This window comes from Capsicum annuum, chromosome 7 (assembly GCF_002878395.1).
Source record: "Capsicum annuum cultivar UCD-10X-F1 chromosome 7, UCD10Xv1.1, whole genome shotgun sequence".
NCBI classification, from domain to species: domain Eukaryota; kingdom Viridiplantae; phylum Streptophyta; class Magnoliopsida; order Solanales; family Solanaceae; genus Capsicum; species Capsicum annuum.
The window spans coordinates 54,417,386-54,438,162 of NC_061117.1; the positions used below are offsets into that span (position 1 = coordinate 54,417,386).

The 20,777-nt window shown below is 34.4% G+C and overlaps 1 protein-coding gene across 8 annotated transcripts; it reads left to right on the forward strand.

Moving 5' to 3' along the window:
- Nucleotides 1-3,373: 3,373 nt before the first annotated feature.
- On the forward strand, nucleotides 3,374-20,546 carry LOC107877913. Of its 8 annotated transcripts, none has more exons than XM_047393536.1 (19): nucleotides 3,374-3,521; nucleotides 4,539-4,842; nucleotides 5,102-5,290; nucleotides 5,416-5,499; nucleotides 7,542-7,601; nucleotides 8,955-8,999; nucleotides 9,570-9,766; nucleotides 12,043-12,501; nucleotides 12,695-12,821; nucleotides 12,930-13,127; nucleotides 13,313-13,402; nucleotides 15,290-15,352; nucleotides 15,649-15,723; nucleotides 15,811-15,861; nucleotides 16,397-16,474; nucleotides 16,670-16,804; nucleotides 18,890-18,997; nucleotides 19,784-19,849; nucleotides 20,182-20,546. In XM_047393536.1, exons 2-19 carry the CDS (start codon nucleotides 4,549-4,551, stop codon nucleotides 20,248-20,250), a joined length of 2,388 nt encoding a protein of 795 aa, XP_047249492.1. In that variant the 5' UTR covers nucleotides 3,374-3,521; nucleotides 4,539-4,548; the 3' UTR covers nucleotides 20,251-20,546. The 8 variants fall into 8 exon arrangements, with proteins under 8 accessions (XP_047249492.1, XP_047249493.1, XP_047249494.1 ...); XM_047393537.1 differs by having other exon boundaries at nucleotides 3,468-3,521; nucleotides 4,542-4,842; XM_047393538.1 differs by lacking the exon at nucleotides 3,374-3,521 and adding an exon at nucleotides 3,524-4,163.
- The last annotated feature ends 231 nt before the right edge of the window (nucleotides 20,547-20,777 follow it).

Here is a 20,777-nt window from a genome sequence, read left to right on the forward strand (position 1 = left end):
GGAATCACAAACAAATTGTATCAAATAAAGACTCAGCAGAATTACAAAGACCCGCCTTCAAAGACTCTACATCACATAATCCCACGATCACGCTACTTGCGCGAAGACGGAGAAGAAACAACGAGGAAATTTAAAAGTGAAAAATGTGTTTATCCTTTTTCAGGCAGCGAACCGGAACAATGAGTCTACGACGATTTCACCACTGTCAAGCTCAATTCCCATCTATCGAAATTACAGTGACATTACCGGAGTTTAGTTTTTGTAGGAATTTTGATTGCGTGAGGTTAGAGGCATGCACCTCCAGAACCTCCAAATTTTTTCCCAAAATTCTCCCCCCCACCATCTATTTATAAGACAAAGAAATAAGATTTTTCGAATTTGAAACCTGAAATGGAGTTAATTTTGTTAAGGAATTTTGAATTTCATAATGAGACAAAGAGGGGGAACGTTGGTAATTAATTACTTATCAAAAATTGTGAATCATAGACTGAGAGAGATACAAGTTATTTGATTTTAGCCATAGATGGCTGTACAATGAAGGCAAAATCGTAAAAGGGCGGGGGTTGCCGTTGTTGACTCGCTGGTTGTCGCTGTTGTTCGTTATTATTACAGCGTTGATTAGCTGTCGGTTGTTGTTGAAGTGTTGTTTGTGGTACGGTTAAAGGGTTATAAGGGAATAGGGAAATGGGATTTTGGTCCGGGTTTGTGGCTTGTTTGGCTGAGGGTGGTGTTTGGCTGATGTTGAGAGTGTTATGGGCTGCCGGTCGGCCCAATTTTTTAAAGGGAAAAAATGGGGTTGGGTAAATTTAGTTTAAGAGAGAGAGTTTAATTAAAAATTATGATCATTTTATATGAATAAAATGGCTACAATTGAATTAATTGGTCAAAGTTGAGATGGAATTAATTTTTAATTAATTTAATGAGTTTTTCAAATTCAATAATTTCAAAATAAATATTTAATAAAACACAAATTTATTGTTTTTTATTTCATTTATTATTTTTGAAAATAATAATAATAATGATAATAATAATAATAAAGAAACTAATTATGTCATCAGTTTCTTATTTTCAATAAATCTTAAGAAAAGTAGAATATTCGCTATTTAATCAAACTTTTAACTCAAAATAAATTTTAAATCTTTTCCTTTATTTGATAATTACGTGATCCCGCATAATTAAACGCAAAACATTTTAATTTTACCCAAATTCAAAAAGGTAGGCTTGGAATTTATTTCAAAATAACTTAAAACACATATTTAAAAATTATTAATTGAGAAACTCAAGAATTAATTTGAAATGGGGAGGACAAAATTAGGTTTCAACAAAGATTAAAAAAACAAAATTTTGTTCCTCTCTCTCCCTCACCGGCAAACTTAAAAAACAAACTAATTATAACTTCTCTTGAAGCGATAAAGTAAAAACAACTTAAAAGAAAAAAATTCTTGTACGCATTTCAGGGGCGGATGTAGAAGCTAATGTGGGGGTTCCCGAGAACCCACTAACTTTTGTGCGGATCTTACATTTATATTAAGAAATCTATTAAATATATAAAAATTATAAGTTAGGAACTCATAATGAAGTGTTCTATTGATCTAGTGGCAAGTAAGGTACTTGTTGGAATATAATTGCCCTTTCGGTTGTGGGTTTCTAACCCCATCAATGACCTTATTTTTTGAATTTTTACTTTGCTCAAGGAACCCACAAACTTAAAATCTTAGATTCGTCTCTGACGCATTTAGTAGCCGTTGGCCATAAAAATCAAACTTAAAATCTTAGATCCGCCTCTGACGCATTTAATAGTCGTTGGCCATAAAAATTATTTCAATTTAGTGAAAAAAAAAACAAGATACTTTTGACCATGAAAATTTCAAATACAATTTTAATTTATATTTAGAAAAATAAAAACAAGTCCTTTTTCACTCATACTTCTCTCACAAAATTTTAAAAATAATTTTAATTTATATTTATGGTCAAACACAACTCCAACTCCAAAAAATTATGATTTTCATAGCCAAATAGGGCCTTAGATATCACTAAAGTCAAATAATTATGTGTCAAGAATGACTATCTGCAATCCAAAATAATAATAGAAAAAAATATTCAGAGTAATAATTGAAAAAGCAAAAACAAAAAAAAAACAATCCAGAATAATCATTCCCATCGAGGACATCCCATAAAGTTAGAGTGATACAATTCAAAAAAAATAAAATAAAAAAAAAAGGCCAAAATAATTAATTTAATTTCTAAATTTCAATATCTGGTAAACAAACAATGCTTAAACAGAAAACGTCAGAGCTCATTTTTTTGGTCATTTGTCATATACGAGGGCTCCCCTTTCCCTCCTTAGTCCTGACACTATTTTTTCATCAATAAAGTATAATCTTAGTATTTCTCAGAAAATCTTTAATAAATAAATAATATAATGCTATTTAGCACTACATGATAAAATTAATTTGTGCTACTCCATTCCTAACTTTCAAAATTAAACATATACATGCTACTTCTTTCTTGCATCTTTTTTCTTTGGCGGGGGTGGGGGTGGGGGGTTCTTCCTTTTCACAGAATCTGAACATCAAGAATTATAATAGTCTCTCTTGTTTTCATCTGTTTAAGAGTCCGTTTGGATAGGATGAAAAAAATTATTTTTTAGCTTAAATGATTAAAAGTTTAAAATAAGTACTTTTAAATTAAGTAGATAACTGTTTGGATAAAAGTGCTGAAATTGAAAAAAATCTGTTGATGCATTTGGTAAACAAGTGTTGTCAATCACTTTTTTATTGTCAAAATAACTTACATATTCTTAAAGCTGTTAATATATAACAACGTGAATTATTTATGATTTTTAATTCTAATACTTCAAAAATAATTTCTATTTAAATACACTTTCAACGTAAAGTGATTATGCTAGATTAATTTATAAATATAAGTTACTTTTTTATTTTTAAATATTAAAAAATAAAATTTTAAGATATTTTTTATATAAATATAGTAATATATTGTAATATTGCAACTTGTAAACAACAAAAATTTTTTAGGAACGAAACAAACTATTAAAAAGAATCAATTTTTAAAATTTAAATAACATGTAAAGATTTTATATGAACGGATAGAGAAGAACTTACCACAAGCTCGATTTGATAATAAAATTTTTAATTGTTTTCTTATGTAATAATTGATTCTCTAAAAAAAAATAAAAGAGAAAGATAAAGAAAAAATTGGAGGAAAAAAATGAAAAAAAATAATAAAAAGAAAAAGAAAGAAAAATCAATAACAGTTACAAAGTTTAGGCTATTATTGAAATTAGAAGAAAATACAAGCAATAAAAAAATAAATATTTTACTTAAATCTAAAAAAAAAATTTAATCTAAAAAATAAAAAACTCAAACATCTACCTTCTTAATTTTTATTTTTTTAATCCTATGCAAACACCCTCTAAATCTCTATTTCTTTTATCTGTTAAATACCCCAAAACATTTCACTCTTTCTCTTGACTTTTTACCCAATTTGACAATAATTTAAAGGTAAGATTTTTATTATCGTTTTTTATTTATTTTTCATTTCCTTGAGATAATTTTATGTGGGTATTTCTTGATTTTGATCTATGTGATGTTTGCGTTTTGTTTTCTCTGTTGGTATTTTTTCTCTCATGGTTTGATTTGGATTGTTAAATGATTTGATTAAACCCAAGTTCATTTTTAGATGTTGAAATTTATTGTCTATCGGTGAAAAGTTGGATCTTTTGCAGCTTAACTAAGGATTTAGTTCACAAAAGTGGGCAACTTTATGTGCCTTTTTCAGCTTAGATGTACTTATAATTGTTGTACCGATTTGATACTTGATTGATCCGAAGTAGAAATGGAGCTATACTTGAAATTTTCTCTGCTTGATGACGCGCACAGTGAAAAAGGACTGGACTAAAATAATTTGTGATTAGTCCTTACGGAAATTTTTATGATCTATACTATGAAAAAGATTTTTTGTGTCCTAGTTTTGGTAGATAGACTTACTTGGTACCTGATGCTGGTGGGAGGTGGCAAGCATTAGTCTAGGTGCACACAAGCTGGTCTGGTTATCAAAAAACCAAATCTTCTTTTTCTTAAAGGAATATACTTTCTGGCTGCTGGGTTACTATAAAGTATTTGCAAATTCTGTGTGAACATTTGGTAAGTGATTTGCCATTGTTTTGATGATGCATAGCTATATCTTAATCAGAAGAAATTAGACAAATAATAAAGGATATCATACTAATAATTTTTTTTTAACCGTTTGCTTCTTCAGTAGCTTTTTAGCATTGACTTGGAATTTCTTTCAAAATGAAAAAAAGAAAAATCTGTTGTTCTCCTTGTTAGGATGCTGTTGTTGGTGAAATCTGAAATGCGTAATGTAGTAAGGACTAACTTACACTGGTTGGCTTTCTACTTCAGTTGGTTTTCGATGTGGTGTGCTTTAACATGCAATCTGCACCAAAAAGTGTGCATTCTTTAGTTTTTATTATTGCAATCACTTCCTCTGAGTTTAATTTTGCTTTTTCTTTGTAGAAGAGAGCAGATGGAGAAAATTGAAGAGTCAGGTAGCCCTGGTTGGGGTGCATCCTTTTTTCAAACAACGGAAGATGTTGCAAGAGCTGTTGCTGCTGCTGCAGCTGCCGTTAGATCGCCACGACCTTCTGTGGTATATTCATCTAAAGATGATAGTGGTAGTCAGCTTCAGAAATTTCAGCGTCAAGTAACTAGATTAATGAAAGGCTTATCCAGTCCCCCTGAAGTTAAAAGTGGACCCTACAACCCGGAAATACTAACTAGCCAAAAGCGTCAATGGGCTAGGTTTCAGTTGCAATCCCTGGTATGCTATATGCCTAACCCTGGAGCTTTCTGCTGTATGCTAAAATGCAGGAAATTTAATTATCCATTTAAAGCTCCCCTCAAGATCTAATTTTTCCAAATTAATTACTAATTCCAGCTTGAAGTTTTTATGATGGTGAATGACAAGACATTATCACCCCCCCCAAAGAAAAAAAAAAAAAAGAAACACCTAGATTTGATGGTTAAATGTAGTTTTCAATTTATACTATGAGGGGTAATTATATTATGTAAGCTTGTAGGATCATAGAGTTTGGAAGGAGCCATCAAGGCTTTTTGAGAGCATGGTGGTTGTTGGACTCCATCCTAACTGTGATATTCAAGCACTTCAAAGGCTTTATTTTTCAAGAAAGCTAGATGGTCCAGGGAGATTTAGAAGCGCACTTGGTGGTCAAAGTCAATCACGCGTGGAACCTAACCTTGAGCCTCAGGTGTTGATTCTTGTAGGGTTTAATTTGCATGGAGTTAGAATTGTATCATTGTAATGGACTATAAGATGTTTTTTTTTTTCTTGAGAAGGTAACAGTTAAGATGTTGTTTCTTCTTTGGATTTCAGATCTTGTTTGTTTACCCTCCAGAGAAGCAACTGCCACTGAAACACAAGGATCTTCTCTCATTCTGCTTTCCAGCAGGAGTAGTGGTTGGTTTATCCCTATCAGCCTGTTTTACCCCTTTATTTGAGATGTATATCTGATGGTGTTGTGGAGTTTTTTTTTTTGTCTTTGATAAAGGAGTTTTAGGTAGTTTCCTTTGTAATGTTGAGATATAGGAGCGAGTTATCTTGAAGTATTTCAAGCTTCAAATGTGATTGCACTTGGTGAACTTCTGTAAAAATTTAGATGTAGAAAGCAATTAATAAGCTTCAAATGTGACTGCACTTGGTGAACTTCTGTAAAAATTTATATGTAGAAAGCAATAACTTTCAGTTGAAGCATACAACATATTATAGGTGATGGATCACTCATCTCACAATTTACATTTACCTAATCCTACCTTAGGTAAGAAAAAGAAACATAAAGAAAAAGACTAGTTGATTTAAATTACAAGCAACTAAATGAGGCATTCTTCCTTCTGTATCAAAGGGGAAAAAGATACAATTGATTATAGCTTGAATTTGGAATGTATTTTAGGCCACTGAATCAATTGATTTAGACTTTCCTTTGCCTTTGTTTGAATTCCTAGATCGACCTATTTTGTAAATAAATTCAACTCGTTAAAGGGAGGTTAAAACCTTAAGAGTTCAATGGAAGAGAGAACTTCGATTTCTTCAGCTCATTAAAGGAAGGCTGAAACCTTAGAGTTCAATGGAAGAGAGAGCTCCAATCTCTTGCTTTTTGCTGAAATTTGACTTATAGATTTATTCTTCAAAAACTTTTTAAATAGCAGTCATGTTACATCATCAATAGTCTAATCCCTATGAACGTAGAAAACATAAAGCCCTATTCTATGAAGTCTAATCCTTATGAAAGTAGGAAACATAAAACCCTAACCCTATTCCTTATGAAACTATGACACTTAAATCCTATTCTAGAATAATAAAGAAAGCTACTTAAAATATAATTTGATAATTAATTGAGTTTCACGCATCCATAACATTACTCTCCTCATGTTGAAAGAGCTTGTCCTCAAGCTTGAATTTCATGGCAGTCATCCTGAACGTCTGGAATAGTGTCAATGGAATCATCCAATTCCATCCCTAGCTAACTTATTTTGAAACTGACTTTGATAACTTTCAATTTTATCAGTTTGCCGGGGCATGACTAATTTGCCCATATGCTAATAATTCCATTATTGTGCTTCTCCCAACAGGGGAAACTCAACCATTCCAAAAATTTGTTCACAATGATCTGCCCAAATTAATGGATCGTTGTTGTTGTTATAAGTAGTAAAATCCGTCTTTGCATGTCTTGGTATGGTTGAATGGGAATTACCACTTGTTGGTTGCTTCTGATCGGCTAGTTGAATAGGCGATGTATTGCCTTTGGTAGAAGAAATTGTTGATTTGCCAATTGTTGGGGCGTTACTTGACTCAAGTCTGTGGATTGCTGGTTTTGTGAAGCCACTTTCCAAGCTAGACAGTTGTTTTTGGATGACTTGGACAATTCATTCATAGAGGCGTTGTTCCATTGCTGCAATTTTAGAGTCCATTAGGGTTTCTGTAGTCGCACGCTCTTTCGGAAATCTGAAATTGATCTCATCGCCTATTGTGTTAGGCTTTGGTACCAAATTGTTAGGATCTTTAGGGCAGGATCGAGTCACAGGACGATGAACAGAAAAGTTTGAATCAATTGATTTCGACTTTCCTTTGCGTTTGTTTGAATTCCTAGATTGACCTATTTGTAGTTAAATTCAGCTCGTTAAAGAGAGGCTGAAACCTTAGAGTTCAATTGAAGAGAGAACTCTGATCTCTTCAGCTCATCAAAGGGAGGCTGAAACCTTAGAGTTCAATGAAAGAGAGAACTCCAATCTCTTGATTTATTCTTCAAAAACCCCTTTGAATAGGAGTCATGTTACATCATTACACTTAAATCCTATTCTAGAATAATAAAGAAAGCTACTTAAAATATAATTTGATAATTAATTGAGTTCCATGCATTCACAACAACATCTCTACATTATTTATTCAGCTATACTTGCGATGGATCTTTTCTGATAGCTCAAAAATGGTGCATCTTGTTACAGGTTCATGCTGTTGAGAGAACTCCATCAATGAGTGAGTTAAACGAAATACTTCTGGGTCAGGTAGTGATGCTTCCTTTTTATAATGACCTCTGAAGTGATAATTGCCTCTGTTGCTCGGACTCTTCAAGAATGTCGACGGGTGCGTGTCGGATCCTTCAAAAAGAGTGTAATTTTGAAGGATCCGACACGGGTATTGCAACATTTTTGGAGAGTCCAAGCAACTTAGATAATTGCAATCAAATTCCTGAAAGGAAAACCAAACTGTTGGAAAGTTTATTTCCAAAAAGAAACAACAACAACAAACCCAGTGTATTCCCACTCCCACATAGTGGGGTCTGGGGAGGGTAAGATGTACGCAGTCCATACCACTACCTCCGATGAGGTAGAGAGGCTGTTTCCGATAGTCCCCCAGCTTATTTCCAAAAAGAAGCTGATTAAAATACTCTCTCAAACAAAAGAAGTGGCTTAATATTTTATTTGACAATTAGATATTCATAGTGGAACAACTGTAGGCTTTGTGCAGGTGCAAGGATATTTTTTCCGAAACTTTTTAAATCATATATGCGTCTTTCAAGTGGCTATTCTGTACTATAAGAAGCTGTATCTTCTAGGATCCATTAATGGACCATTCTGTGGGTTCTATTCTGGGATCAGATTTAGGCTTCTTGTAGAAACAAGGATTTGAAAATTAATGAAGGCATACTTTGTTATCTGTTATTTGGAGAAGTTTCAACTATTAGTAACTTCATCTATGATACCTGAGATAAATTCCGTTTTTCATTATCTATGGCATCAAGTAACTGTCCCACCTCCCTAATGATTTCCTGAGCTGGAGTAGTGTATTTCCTGTTTACAAGAAGTTCTCTTTCCATACCAAGAGAAGAACACAACAACATCAAGAAATTATCTGTCCCATTGTTTATTGTCCATTTGAAGGACAATTATATATTTGTTATTCTTTTGTCATCAGTCTGATAATTACAAGCTAATTTCAGTGTTTTGGTATGTAAGTTTGGTTTCGAGGTGTAATATACTTTGTTATCTGTTATTTGGAGTAGTTTCAACTATTAGTAACTTCATCTATGATACCTGAGATAAATTCCGTTTTTCATTATCTATGGCATCAAGTAACTGTCCCACCTCCCTAATGATTTCCTGACCTGGAGTAGTGTATTTCCTGTTTACAAGAAGTTCTCTTTCCATACCAAGAGAAGAACACAATAACATCAAGAAATTATCTGTCCCATTGTTTATTTTCCATTTGAAGGACAATTATATATTTGTTATTCTTTTGTCATCAGTCTGATAATTACAAGCTAATTTCAGTGTTTTGGTATGTAAGTTTGGTTTCGAGGTGTAATATAACGTCTACTCTATTCATATATACGTGTTAATGTGCTGCTACTTTTCCAGGAACACCTTAAACAAAATGATCTATCCTTTGTGTTCCGGCTTCAGGTATCCCGTCTGACATTCTGCTTCCATTTATGCAAGATCTGCCTTGCATTATAACATCATATAACCCTTCACATCTCTGACCAGTGAATTTTCTAATTGATTTCTTTTTGTTATCAAGCATAACATTAATTTGCACATGGAACTGTTTTAGATTCCATTTTCTATCTACAACAATGCAAAATTATACATTTTTTTGATTGTTTTGGTCTTAGTAGTCTCCTCTTTTGTTAAATAGGTCCATGTAGTCTGGGGGTATATGCAATCAGAATATGCAACGTACTTGAAAATATAACGTAAAAAGTGCCTTACACTTTCAGGTGTAGCCGATGTATTTATCACCAACGTTAATTAACTCTTTTTTTGATTAATAGCTTCACGTAACTTATTAAAAAGGAAACAACAGTAAGAATTAGCTTTCAACTTCCATGTCTACCCTGCATTAATGTGCCAGTTTTGGTTTTATAAACAGGATTTCTGTCCCTTTCTCATCCTAATGTAAAAAAGATAGGATCTAAATGAATTGGTGCCTGCCAGTTGGAGTATGTATTTTAACTTCAGTTCTTGATATAGGTTGCTGATAATTCAACTCTGTACGGTTGCTGTGTTTTAGTTGAGGAAATGGTTCAGAAACCCTCTGGATTGCTGTCAATGATTTCAGATGGACAACATAGCTTGGGTATTAGCCGCCAAGTTTTAACAACACGCCGCTGTTATTGCATTCTCTCCAGACTTCCTTTTTTCGATCTTCACTTTGGTGTATTACATAGGTTCGTTTGAATTTTCTATGTTGTCTAGATCTTTTTGTGGTTGTTAAACTTGATGGACCTAATCTGTGAATCTTGTTGAACAATAGCCCCTTAGTGTTCAATTACCTGGATGATTTTATTGTGTGGTTACATTGACACTTTGTTTGGATGGTGGTTTCCCATGGTATGGTTACTAAGAGCACTATGTTTGTTTTGATTGTTTCTTAAAATGTATGGTATGGTATGGTTTGATTTCATGGTTTGGTAATCCATGGAAACCCTCACTTTATGTAACCCCCGATTTGGTGGTATCCATGGTTTTTAGAAAAATAATTAAAAAAAAAAAGATTCTCATCCCACCCCCCACCCCAACCCTAATTTTTTTTTAAAAAAAATTTTAAAAACTTTTTTTTCCCCCCCCCCCCCCCCCCCCCCCCTCCCAAATCAATTTAATTTATTTTTTAAAAAATTTCTTACCCCAGCCCCACACACAAAAAAAATATTTTTAATTTCTTTTTTTAAGGAAGTTCCAAAAATTTTTCTTACCCCTACACCTACCCCCAACAATTTTTTTTTTTTAAAAAGAACTAAAAAAAAATTCATATCCTATTCATTTTCATTGTTTGTGTTAAATATATGCAAATGCTTTTAGAAAAATTTTTTTTCCCTTGCGTAACGAACACAAAAAAATAAGTAAGAAACAAATTGTTTTCCTAGTAAATTGAAAACATTTTCCTCCATACCGAACACACCTGTAGCTTGCACAAAAGATGCATCCAAACTTTGTACTTGTTGGTGGTCACGTCTCAAAACACCAAAAAGAAATGAAATTTGTTACTATAAAAAAATGAATCTGATTACATTTATTTTGATCTACTCTTTTATTAATTTTGTTAGACTTTATATGAATTTAACAACTTAATATATTTACATGGCATAATTTGTGACAATTTAGCAGTAAGAAAATTATTTTACTAACAATTATTGATAAATTTAACATTTATAATAATTAAGGCATTTTAGTAAACTTATCAGTTACTATGCAATATCATACCGTTAAACCAAACAATAAAATTTTTACTCCCTCCGTTTCGGAATAAGTGAATTGTTGGGGGTATTTATTGGTGTTTCAAAATAAGTGAATCATTGAATTTTTTTTCAAATTTGCCCCTATAATTTGACAACCAATTAACTTTTGAAAAGGTATTACAAGGTCAACTTTTTCTTTTTTTGGATAAAAATGAAAAGTTGTGTTAAATTTATGTCTTTAATGTTTTTTTCTTAATATGTGTGCCAAAATCCAACAATTCATTTATTATGAAACGGAGGGAGTATTAAATAGTAGTAAACAATACATTCCATCCAAACATTTTATCGTATTGTACAGTACAATACCATACCATACTGTACATGATGAAATCATGGAAAACCACCATCCAAACACAGTGTGAGAGAACTATTTTATTGATAGTGTTTATATCTAAAGAAAGTCCCAACCCCCACTCCTCCCTTCCAATATAGGCAAGGTCAAGGTTTCTGTCAACTATGGGATAGCTACTGAATGTTCTGATATGTTTCTCTTGTACATATGATGGATTTCCCATCAGCTTTCTAAAAAAATGATGAACTTCATAAGCTGTTTCATTTCTTGTGAATTTTATTCGAGGTTGCCAGCATGTACAAAGATGATCAACATTTCTGATAATCAACGAGCCTAGGGAGAGTAAGGTGACCTTGACGCAGAATGCAATGTTGGCTTATTTTTTCAGCTGAAATTCATCTGGGAGACAGGCTTTGCTGTAACAAACATTTGAGCAACATCTTAAATAGTTCAATATTATTTTATTTGGTTACTTAGATACAGCCTCTTGCAGGAGTGCAGGGTAAGTCTGCGTACAAGAGACCCTTGTGGTCCTGCCCTTCCCCGACCCGCGCATAGCGGGAGCTTAGTGCACTGGGCTGCACATTTTACTTAGATACTTAAAAGGAATCAGAAGCATAATACAATCAGTTCAGTTCTTTGGCCATTGTTTTGAGAACTTAATAAAAGAGAGCTCTTGAGAAAGTCTATGAAGGAAGTACTGCTTTGGTGCTTACACGTTAACATTTGCTTGTAATAATGATCACGAGCTAGAAGAAGCAGTATACCAGCTTCTGGTGCTTTCTATTACTAGTCTATATATGTGCAAAATATGTAAATGTATGGTTTAATTTTGGGAGATTCTTCGCAAGTCATTATTCTTATCTCTGTTGGTGGTGCCTGCTGAGATACTGTTTGTTATTTGTCCTTTTTCTAGCATTTTCACTGAAGAAAGGTTGGAGCGGTTAACAAAGCAAGTTGGTGATCTTGATTTTGATTCACTTGTGATTGATGATAAGGAAGAAGATTTTGAAGAAAATCCTCCCAGCAGATTTTTGGAAGAAACAACTCAGTACATCCTGAATGGAACTGTAGAAAGCCCACAACCAATCACTGCAGATTCTATAATTAGTGAAACTGTGGGTGACAAGTCTCATCTGGAGTATAGAGTTGCAAAAGGGGACGTACTCCCAAAGGATGGAAGTGATAACAGGGAACGTATGGTTGGTAATGATATAGATGTTGCTAATGAAGAATTTATACTTGGAAGGCAAGTCCATGAAGCTTTTGATAATTCCACTGATGATTACAAACAGCTGGTAGAAAAGGGTGTACCAAATGCTGTTTTGCCACTTCTAAGTTATAATCAGTGCGAAAGTTCTGAATCTTCCCCTAGGTATATTACTTCATATTTGGCTTTTAGTAATTTTCTTTTCTTTCTGATCTGTCTCATAAATGTGTGACCCTTTTGCTCTGCACTATATCTATTGTGTCCAAAATATTGAAAGAACATCTTACTGGAAGTTGGTAGTTTTTGCCGGCAACTCCTAAGTCCTACCTCTATGAAGTGCTTTTATTTGTGGATACAGCTTCCAGGGCTCTCGTAGTGAAGATAGACATTTTAGAAGTGATTTTGATGAAATTGAAGCTGAGGAAGCATCTTTTTCTGGTCAAGATGATTCAAGCCAGTATAGTGATATAGTAGAATGGGCTAAGGTTTGAATCTTATTTGGCGCATACCCAATTAAAATTTTCAAGTTACGGCTTGTCATTAGTGGGTTATCCAGGTCTTCTCTGATCCCTTCATTCTCCTTCACCTTCCAGGCCAATAATCATGGATCTTTGCAGATACTATGTGAATATTACCAGCTAAAATGTCCTGTAAGGGGCTCAACAATTAAGTTCCATCCTCTGGATCACCTTCATCCTTTAGAATATTATAGACCTGATGAAGCACTTTTACACGTTGCTGGGTCGACAATTGACTTAAAATCATGCAGGTCAAGTTTGGAATTAGCAGAGGTAAATTCTTTTTTGGCGATTTCTGGTTTTATTATATTTTCATCATTGAAGAGTGAAGGACCGGGGGTGGGCTGAGAGATGTCATGTTTTATGGTTGAGAAATGGTTTATCCAGCTAGCTACGACTTTCAATAGTTGGTATTCCATGCATTATCAGCTTATGTTAATTTGGTTTCCGTAATACAGGCTCACAATGCACTCATGGTGGAAGAGGAAGCAACTGCATTATCAGTTTGGGCTGTTGCATGCTTATGTGGCTCATTGCGGCTTGAACATGTGCGTGATGATACTAACCACCTAAATATAACCATTCAATTGAATGATTGACGCACTAATTTGTCTGCTTGACTATAATAAATAAAAATGTTCCAAGACTACTGTAAAGCCTTTTGACCTTTATCAGAAATGATGGCCTCTTGTCACCAAATTTTTTGAAGAGAAGTGCAATGCCAGATGGGAGATGGGTCACTGGAGAGGAGTTCTGATTTAAAGAGAAAATGTAGGCATTGATTTCATACTTGTAGACAGGAACGTGTGTGATGTGCTCCAATCTTTGACTTAATGTAATGGGTTTGAAGTGGAAAACCACTACAAAATTCTGGCTTGCAGACACGGATTTACTTGAATATTATTGAAATAACGGAAAAGGGACAAATATACCCCCAAACTATTATAAATGATACATATATACCCTTCGTCATACTTTGGGTATACAAATGCCCCTTTCGTTAATGAAATGATACGTATATGCCCCTCACACTAACGGGAGGGGCATATGTGTACCCAAAGTATGATGGAGGGTACATATGCACCATTTATCATAGTTTGGGGGTATATTTATCCCTTTTCTATTTTAATTTTCTATTATCCCAAATAATTAATCAAAACCTTCTACTGACCCAATAAACTCATCGAATTTGATTTCAAACCAATTTGACCTGACCTTTTTTTTTGTTCCAAACCCGATACTCCCTCTGTTTTTCTCTTAAACATGACCTGCAATCAAATTGCAGTGATTGGTCGTTGCTGCTAGTTGGTGTTTACTAGTTGGAGGGAGTGGAGATTAGGTCGAAGGTGGTTGGAGTTAGGGGTGCAGCGATGGTTAGTTGGCGAGGTGTTTTCGGTTCGACAGAAATGGTGCTCTGTGGTGTTGATTGGTGGTGGATAGTATTTTTTTTGATAGAATTTTGCTGAAACTTAGAGCGCGAAGGGTTCAATTTATTTGGTGTTGTTTTTGGGTGTTTTGGGTTAATGTTTTTTTTTTTTTTTGAAAATGGTAGTAGTGAGTGTTACTATATTGTGTGTGTATATAGATATAGGGGTGGGAAAAACGCGTCTGTTAGATATGCGTCTCTTGGATTATTGTTGGGACTGGATCGGGTAGTTGGTTTATTGGGTCGGTTGTGGGTTTGGGTTAATTATTTGGGATAAAAAAATTAAAATAGTAAAGAGATAAATATACCCCTAAACTATGATAAATGGTACGTATATACTTTCCGTCATACTTTGGATACATATATGCGCTTACCGTTAGTGTGAGGGGGATATACGTACCATTTCATTAACGGTAGGAGCATATGTGTGCCCAAAGTATAACGGGGGGTATATATGTATTCTTTATATAGTTAGGGGTATATTTGTCCCTTCTCCGTTGAAATAATGAACATCATGTTAAAAGGGTATGACTAATTTTTATTTCTTATGACATGATAGTTTTCTTTTCACTGTCCTTAAAATTAATCATTTGTATTAATATTGTCCTATTTCTAAGCTGTTATGGCAGCAATACTCTTGTGGAGGCCTCCAGATTATTGCTCAATATGAAAGAAGAAGGTTAAGGGAAAAATGTTTCTTACCAGCAGTATGGGGGATGGGTTTATTCTTTTGATTTTTGAGAATTGCTCAAGCTATATAAATAGTGATTTACCCAATTATCGCCAACGTTTTTTGCACTGAGTTTTGGAATAATGAATTCCTTCACCCTCTTTTATCTAGTTGTATACTTAAGTTTATTTATTCTCTCCATGTTGTCTATGAACATTCTTGCATGCTTGTTAAAGTCTTTTTTATATTGGTAAACACACTTGTCCAATTGGCTAGGAAGCACTGGTCTTATGCTCGTCAAAGTCTTTTGACACTATTGTTCCTACTCACATTTTATAGGTGCTGACATTGTTTGTGGGAGCTTTGCTGGAGAAGCAAATTGTAGTGGTTTGTACAAATTTGGTAAGTATCAGTTTGCGGCATCTTTTCTGTGGTGTAGATTCAGTTAGTTTGGCATCAGAGGAGTGCTGTTTTGATTTCACATTCTGAATGCTTTCTTAATTAGTCTGTTCTGCCTAGTAGGCAGCATAGTTTATTGTTGCAAAGATTGATTTTATCTTCCCTATACATGTAACATGTTTGGTGAAGAATTCTTTCTTGATCCACATTCCCTTAGTATTAGCATGATTTTTTGAAGCTGGTATCTTTGGGAGCCACAAAACTTGATGCAGAATCTAATTTTTAGTACTTAATTGCAGGGAATATTGTCGGCATGCATTCTGTCCATTATCCCTTTGATTCGTCCTTATCAGTGGCAAAGCTTGTTGATGCCGGTAAATTTCTTTTGACAATGAATGTTTTCCGCAGGGATCTATTGCGTTTCTGATGTAACCGACTTTCTTGGTGTGTGAATTGCCCAGGTTTTGCCTAATGACATGCTGGATTTTCTGGATGCACCTGTTCCCTATATAGTGAGTATATCATGTCTTAGGATTTTCTGTCTTTCATGATTGTCTCCCAAAGAAATGTATAAGCAAAGAGGTTTTGTTGGAAGTTAGATGAGGCTATTCTTGAAATGATTGGAGTACTTGAATGAAGGGTTTGTTTCATTTTGGCTGAAAGTTGATGGGCTTGTAGGTGCACTCGTCGTCAGTAATGAATGTTTTCTTGACTATCTTGTTATATCATGTGCCCTGATACCATTTGTCAGCTTTTCCTTTGATATCTTGTGCTATTGGGAAATCATTCAGTATGTTTATCCTGCATTTAGCTGATCTCATCTGTGCAAGAATGTATTGTTTCTTGCATATTATCAAAATGTATCTATCTTTCCGGGGATTTTGTGTTGCCAATTAATCAAATTGTTTGTCCTGTTTGAGTGCTTCCTATGATGACCACAACAACATACCCACATATTATTTTCGACAAATTATTCTTAGGTCACAAGGGGTCGTTTCTGGTGCATTAACTTATATCTATATGTTTTTTTTCCTTACCTTTGAGTAGGTAGGTGTGAAGAACAAGACCTCTGAGGTTCAGTCAAAGCTAACAAATGCCATCCTTGTAGATGCAAACAAGAACCAGGTTTGTGAACGGGTCATTTCTATTGCATTAGCTGAAAGTAACCGTTTGCATGACTGTCCAGCAGACTGTCTTCTTAGATTTTGTTTTCAGAACTTCATTACTGAGTACTGTATGGATGTTGTGAATTTTGTTGTTGCTTGTTATTAAGTTTTCTAAGAGGGATGTTCTTTTCCTTTGTATTACATTCAAAATCAGGTGAAATCACCAACTTTACCACAACTTCCGCAACAAAAGGAGTTGTACTCTTCCTTAAGTCCTTACCATGCAAAGCTGGTGGGAGAAAGTTATCTGGCAAGGAAGAGGCCGGTTTATGAGTGCACAGATGTCCAGGTATTGCTGAATGTCTCATTGCTCCCCTTCTATTCCTTCATTTGTCCCTTGCCACAGGGGCAGCCATGATTTATTTTTGACTCATCTTATGTAGCTGATTGCGTCCAGCTAATGTGACTTATTTACTTGTTTTTCCTGGAAATAGCATGTATAAAGCATTAATAATTGAACGTTTGACGTTTGATCACTGTCCGTGTGTTTGTTAACTTCTAGTCTATTGTACATCAAGAAGCAAAAGAAAAAATGAAGATAGAAGGACAAATGAATCTAATTATGCCTTCAGTTGGAATTAGTAAATGGGTTAAGTTAAAATGTTGTGAGGTCTAGTCCGTCCATTTTTGGAGCCTCACGAACTAGAACTCAATTTTAGTTCGTTTTCCTCTTTTTTTTTCTATTTTTTTTTTTTTAATCTTGGTTTGATGACGGTGTTGTTTAGGCTAGCTTGCATGCACCTCAACTATTGCACCGGGTACGTAATATTTTTCTGCCTACCAAGGCTTGGGCAAATGCGAAGAAATCATGTACTCCCTCCTTCCCAATTTATGTGGCACTTTTCAGATTTTAAGATTCAAAAAAGTCTTATCTTTGACCGTAATTTTTTATATATCTTTTAAATATTTTGAATTGTCAAATATTGTGACTTATAGTATTTTTTCACGTAGTTTTCGACTATATAAATTTGATTTGAAAAATAAATTAAAATTTCATTCCCAAATTCATGATCAAACCTAAATTGTTTGACTTTCGGGAAACGAAAAGTGCCACATAAATTGGGACAAAAGGAGTAGTGATTTTTGCTTCTATGGGATTTGAACTTGAGACCTCCTAATTCTCCTCGCTCTTTATTGACCACAAGGCCAGACCTTGGGTGCAAATATGTTGCCCTGTCCTTGTTAGAGGGAGTCTCAATTTTCCTCCCCTTCGGAGTGTTTAATCACTTCCTTACCGTTCTAAGCTCCATCCCTTTGCAAATGCTCATATTCCTTTCCTTCTGAATGGATAACCACTTATTTGACCATTTTAACCCTTATCCCTTTCGTTGATGCTCATTTTGTCTTGGTAGCTTACCTTTTCTCCTTTTGACTGAGATCCCAAAAACGATTAACCAGAATGGGTAAATGGTAAATTGGAGGTTCCTTTTATGGGGGTAAAAAGGTACCCTGCTAAGGGAGAGCTTATGATTCTTTATCCGTATGCTTATAGAAGGTTGTTTTCTGCATGGGCAGAGGGGGAATGAATTGTTATCAGAAACAGCCTAGTTTTTGTGAAGCTGTTTGCAAAAGTATGTAATCCCAATGAAGTCATCGCACCGCCAGTGGACCATCTTGCTAATTGAATTGTAAATTGGTAGAAATGATAAGATTGGTGAATTGTTGAGACATGGTACGTATCATTTGTAATTGCATACCTGAGTACTTCTTCTTTTCTATGAAACATTTAAAATGTAAACTGAAGGTGTATAGGGTAGCTAGTGGAGTTTATTGAAGATAGTTGTTGGTGTTTACTTTGTTTCCTTCAGCTCTCCCACGGAGCATTACTTTGTGGCCTCTTATGTATATATAATTTTTTTTGTTGAGTTCAAAAACACCGATGATCTATTTGGGATGGTTGACAATTTTAGATGGTGTTTGTGCATATTGTTTTTGAAATCTTGCTAATGAAATTTCGAAAATGTGCCTGATTGAGTTTTAAAAAAATCATTTTTCTGAAAAAGTGGTTTCAGGGTTTTTTTCAAAGAAAAATTCTTTTCCAGTCGCAGAACACTCACCAAATCTTCAAAAAGTTTGTGACTATCTAAACATGTCTCTTTTATACCATTTTTTCAAAATAGTTTTTTCCAAAAATTCTTCAGGGCTTTAACTTTACGATATCTTTGTAATTCTATTGAAACTTTGGCATCACAGATTTCATATAGCTGCCTTTGTCATTTTGGTCACTGGCTCTTCTTCCTTTATATGATATTTGTAACCTCATTAGAATGCTAATTAGCCAGATAATAATTTTTCAATGTAATATCTTCAGTGTTATTATACTCCAGCTATCTAGTCAGTCTTCATTACTGTTTAACCTTGACATTATGTTTAGGTTGAAGCTGCAAAGTCTTTCCTGGCAGTGTTGCGGTCTTACCTGGATTCACTTTGCTCGAGCCTTCGTTCACATACAATTACTAATGTCCAATCAAATGATGATAAGGTTTGTAGCTTCTTCTTGGAGCATTTGATTTGGCTGACTACTTGTGTTAAAAACTCATCTAGTGTTTTAGCTAGAGCTTGGTCAGATTCCCAAATATTTTTGGCAAGTCAGTTTTTGGTGAAGTTTTAGGTGAAGTTTCAACATGTGTTTGACCATATGGGGAAATTTGGCAAAATTTGGTTGGCCATAGAAATTGTCAATTTTTGGCAAAAAATCCAAGATCCCAATAACTAGAAAAAAATGGTTTTGGGGCCACAATCTATTTTTTGGGTTCTTTTAAAAATTTAATTCATACCCCAAACTTTTACACTTTATAAAAAGAACCCACTAATTACTACTACAATAATCTATCTACCCAACCATCTATAAGCTTGGTGAAGTTAAACAAGCTACTTTCTGCTTAAAAAGAATTGACTAATCACTATTGTATTACTAGAGTCAGTGATGCTAGTACCTTTTTTGGTTGGTGAGTCACGTAATTGTGTTATTAGTAGTTTTTAATAAAATATCGTGTTATAATTTTTGGATAATGTATTATGAGTTCATTATAAAATGATAATTTTGTGTCCAACTTATGGGTATTTTTAATAATTTTTAGAACTTGAAGAGTATAAATCTCTTCAGTTTGAGCTAGTTGCTGTTTTTTTCTTTTTTCCTGTAATAATATCTACACTTTGACACACATCAGCTTTTAAAAGAAATCCTTCTGCATTTCATTCTTACACTGATTGGTAAAGTGACTTCCTCTTTACTCAGAATTTGTTTATTCTGTCCCTTGGTTATTAGGTATCTCTGCTCTTGAAGGAGAGCTTTATCGAGTCTTTCCCTAGCCGAGATCGGCCCTTTATGAAGGTTTGTGCTCAAGCTTCCCCACTTTTTTCAGTGGTTATCTAAAACCATATAGCTTCACTATATTGCACCCTGCTAAAATGTCATTACTGTGCTTTGCAAAATGATCTGTGAGCTGGACTTGTTCATCTTAATGGTTTGCGTGCAAAACTAAATCTGTCTTCTCTACAAGCCCCTTTTAGATTGTACTAAAAATCTTCTCTTGCAACGTCTTCCATATAAAAATTGTATGTGTTTAAACGTTACCCTTCATTCTATGGTAAAGCCGTTACTTTTGTTTTCCTCATGCAAGTAAGAGCATGCTTATCTGTTACTTCTTGCTCTTGGTGAAACAGCTTTTCTTGGACACACAACTCTTCTCTGTACATACAGATTTTGTACTCTCTTTCTTCCAGAAGGAATAGAGCCGCCATGCAAAGATCCAGTTCGTGATGTAATAGTGGAATGCAAGTCCTGTATCTGTAGCTTATAGCTTATCACTCAGTCTAATGTAAGGGGAAGTTATGTATCATAATTCATAGAAGATACATATTTAATCACTTGTACTGATGTCCAACATCAGATCTGGTGTTTTTTCCCTTCTACAGAAACATTTCTCGATTGTTCAACCCAATGGAGAACATGAAGGAATGTAGCATAGAATCATAGAATTGTACAGCGAGTGAAATTCTAGCAAAAGCTAAAATATCTATTGGTCTGAGTTCCATTCTTCCTTTTTTTTTTTGGGGTGGGGGGGTGGGGTAGGGAGCGCAAATCTTATAGTGAAAGCACAACTGCTAGTTCCCTCTTACCACCAATGGTTGTGGCAGGTGGTAAGTACCTCTCTATTTTCTATTCTTAACATGATATTTTGAGTTCGAGCCCCGAGAATGGAGTGAACTTTGGAAGGGACCATCGACCGTCTCTTCAATTCATTTTTCAAAAGTAAAAT

Coding starts and splice junctions, on each gene's coding strand:
- LOC107877913 (XM_047393536.1), top strand. CDS start 4,549: ATGGAGAAAATTGAAGAGTCAGGTAGCCCTGGTTGGGGTGCATCCTTT. Junction 13,128..13,312: donor CAAGTTTGGAATTAGCAGAG/GTAAATTCTTTT, acceptor TCCGTAATACAG/GCTCACAATGCACTCATGGT. Junction 16,475..16,669: donor TAGATGCAAACAAGAACCAG/GTTTGTGAACGG, acceptor ATTCAAAATCAG/GTGAAATCACCAACTTTACC.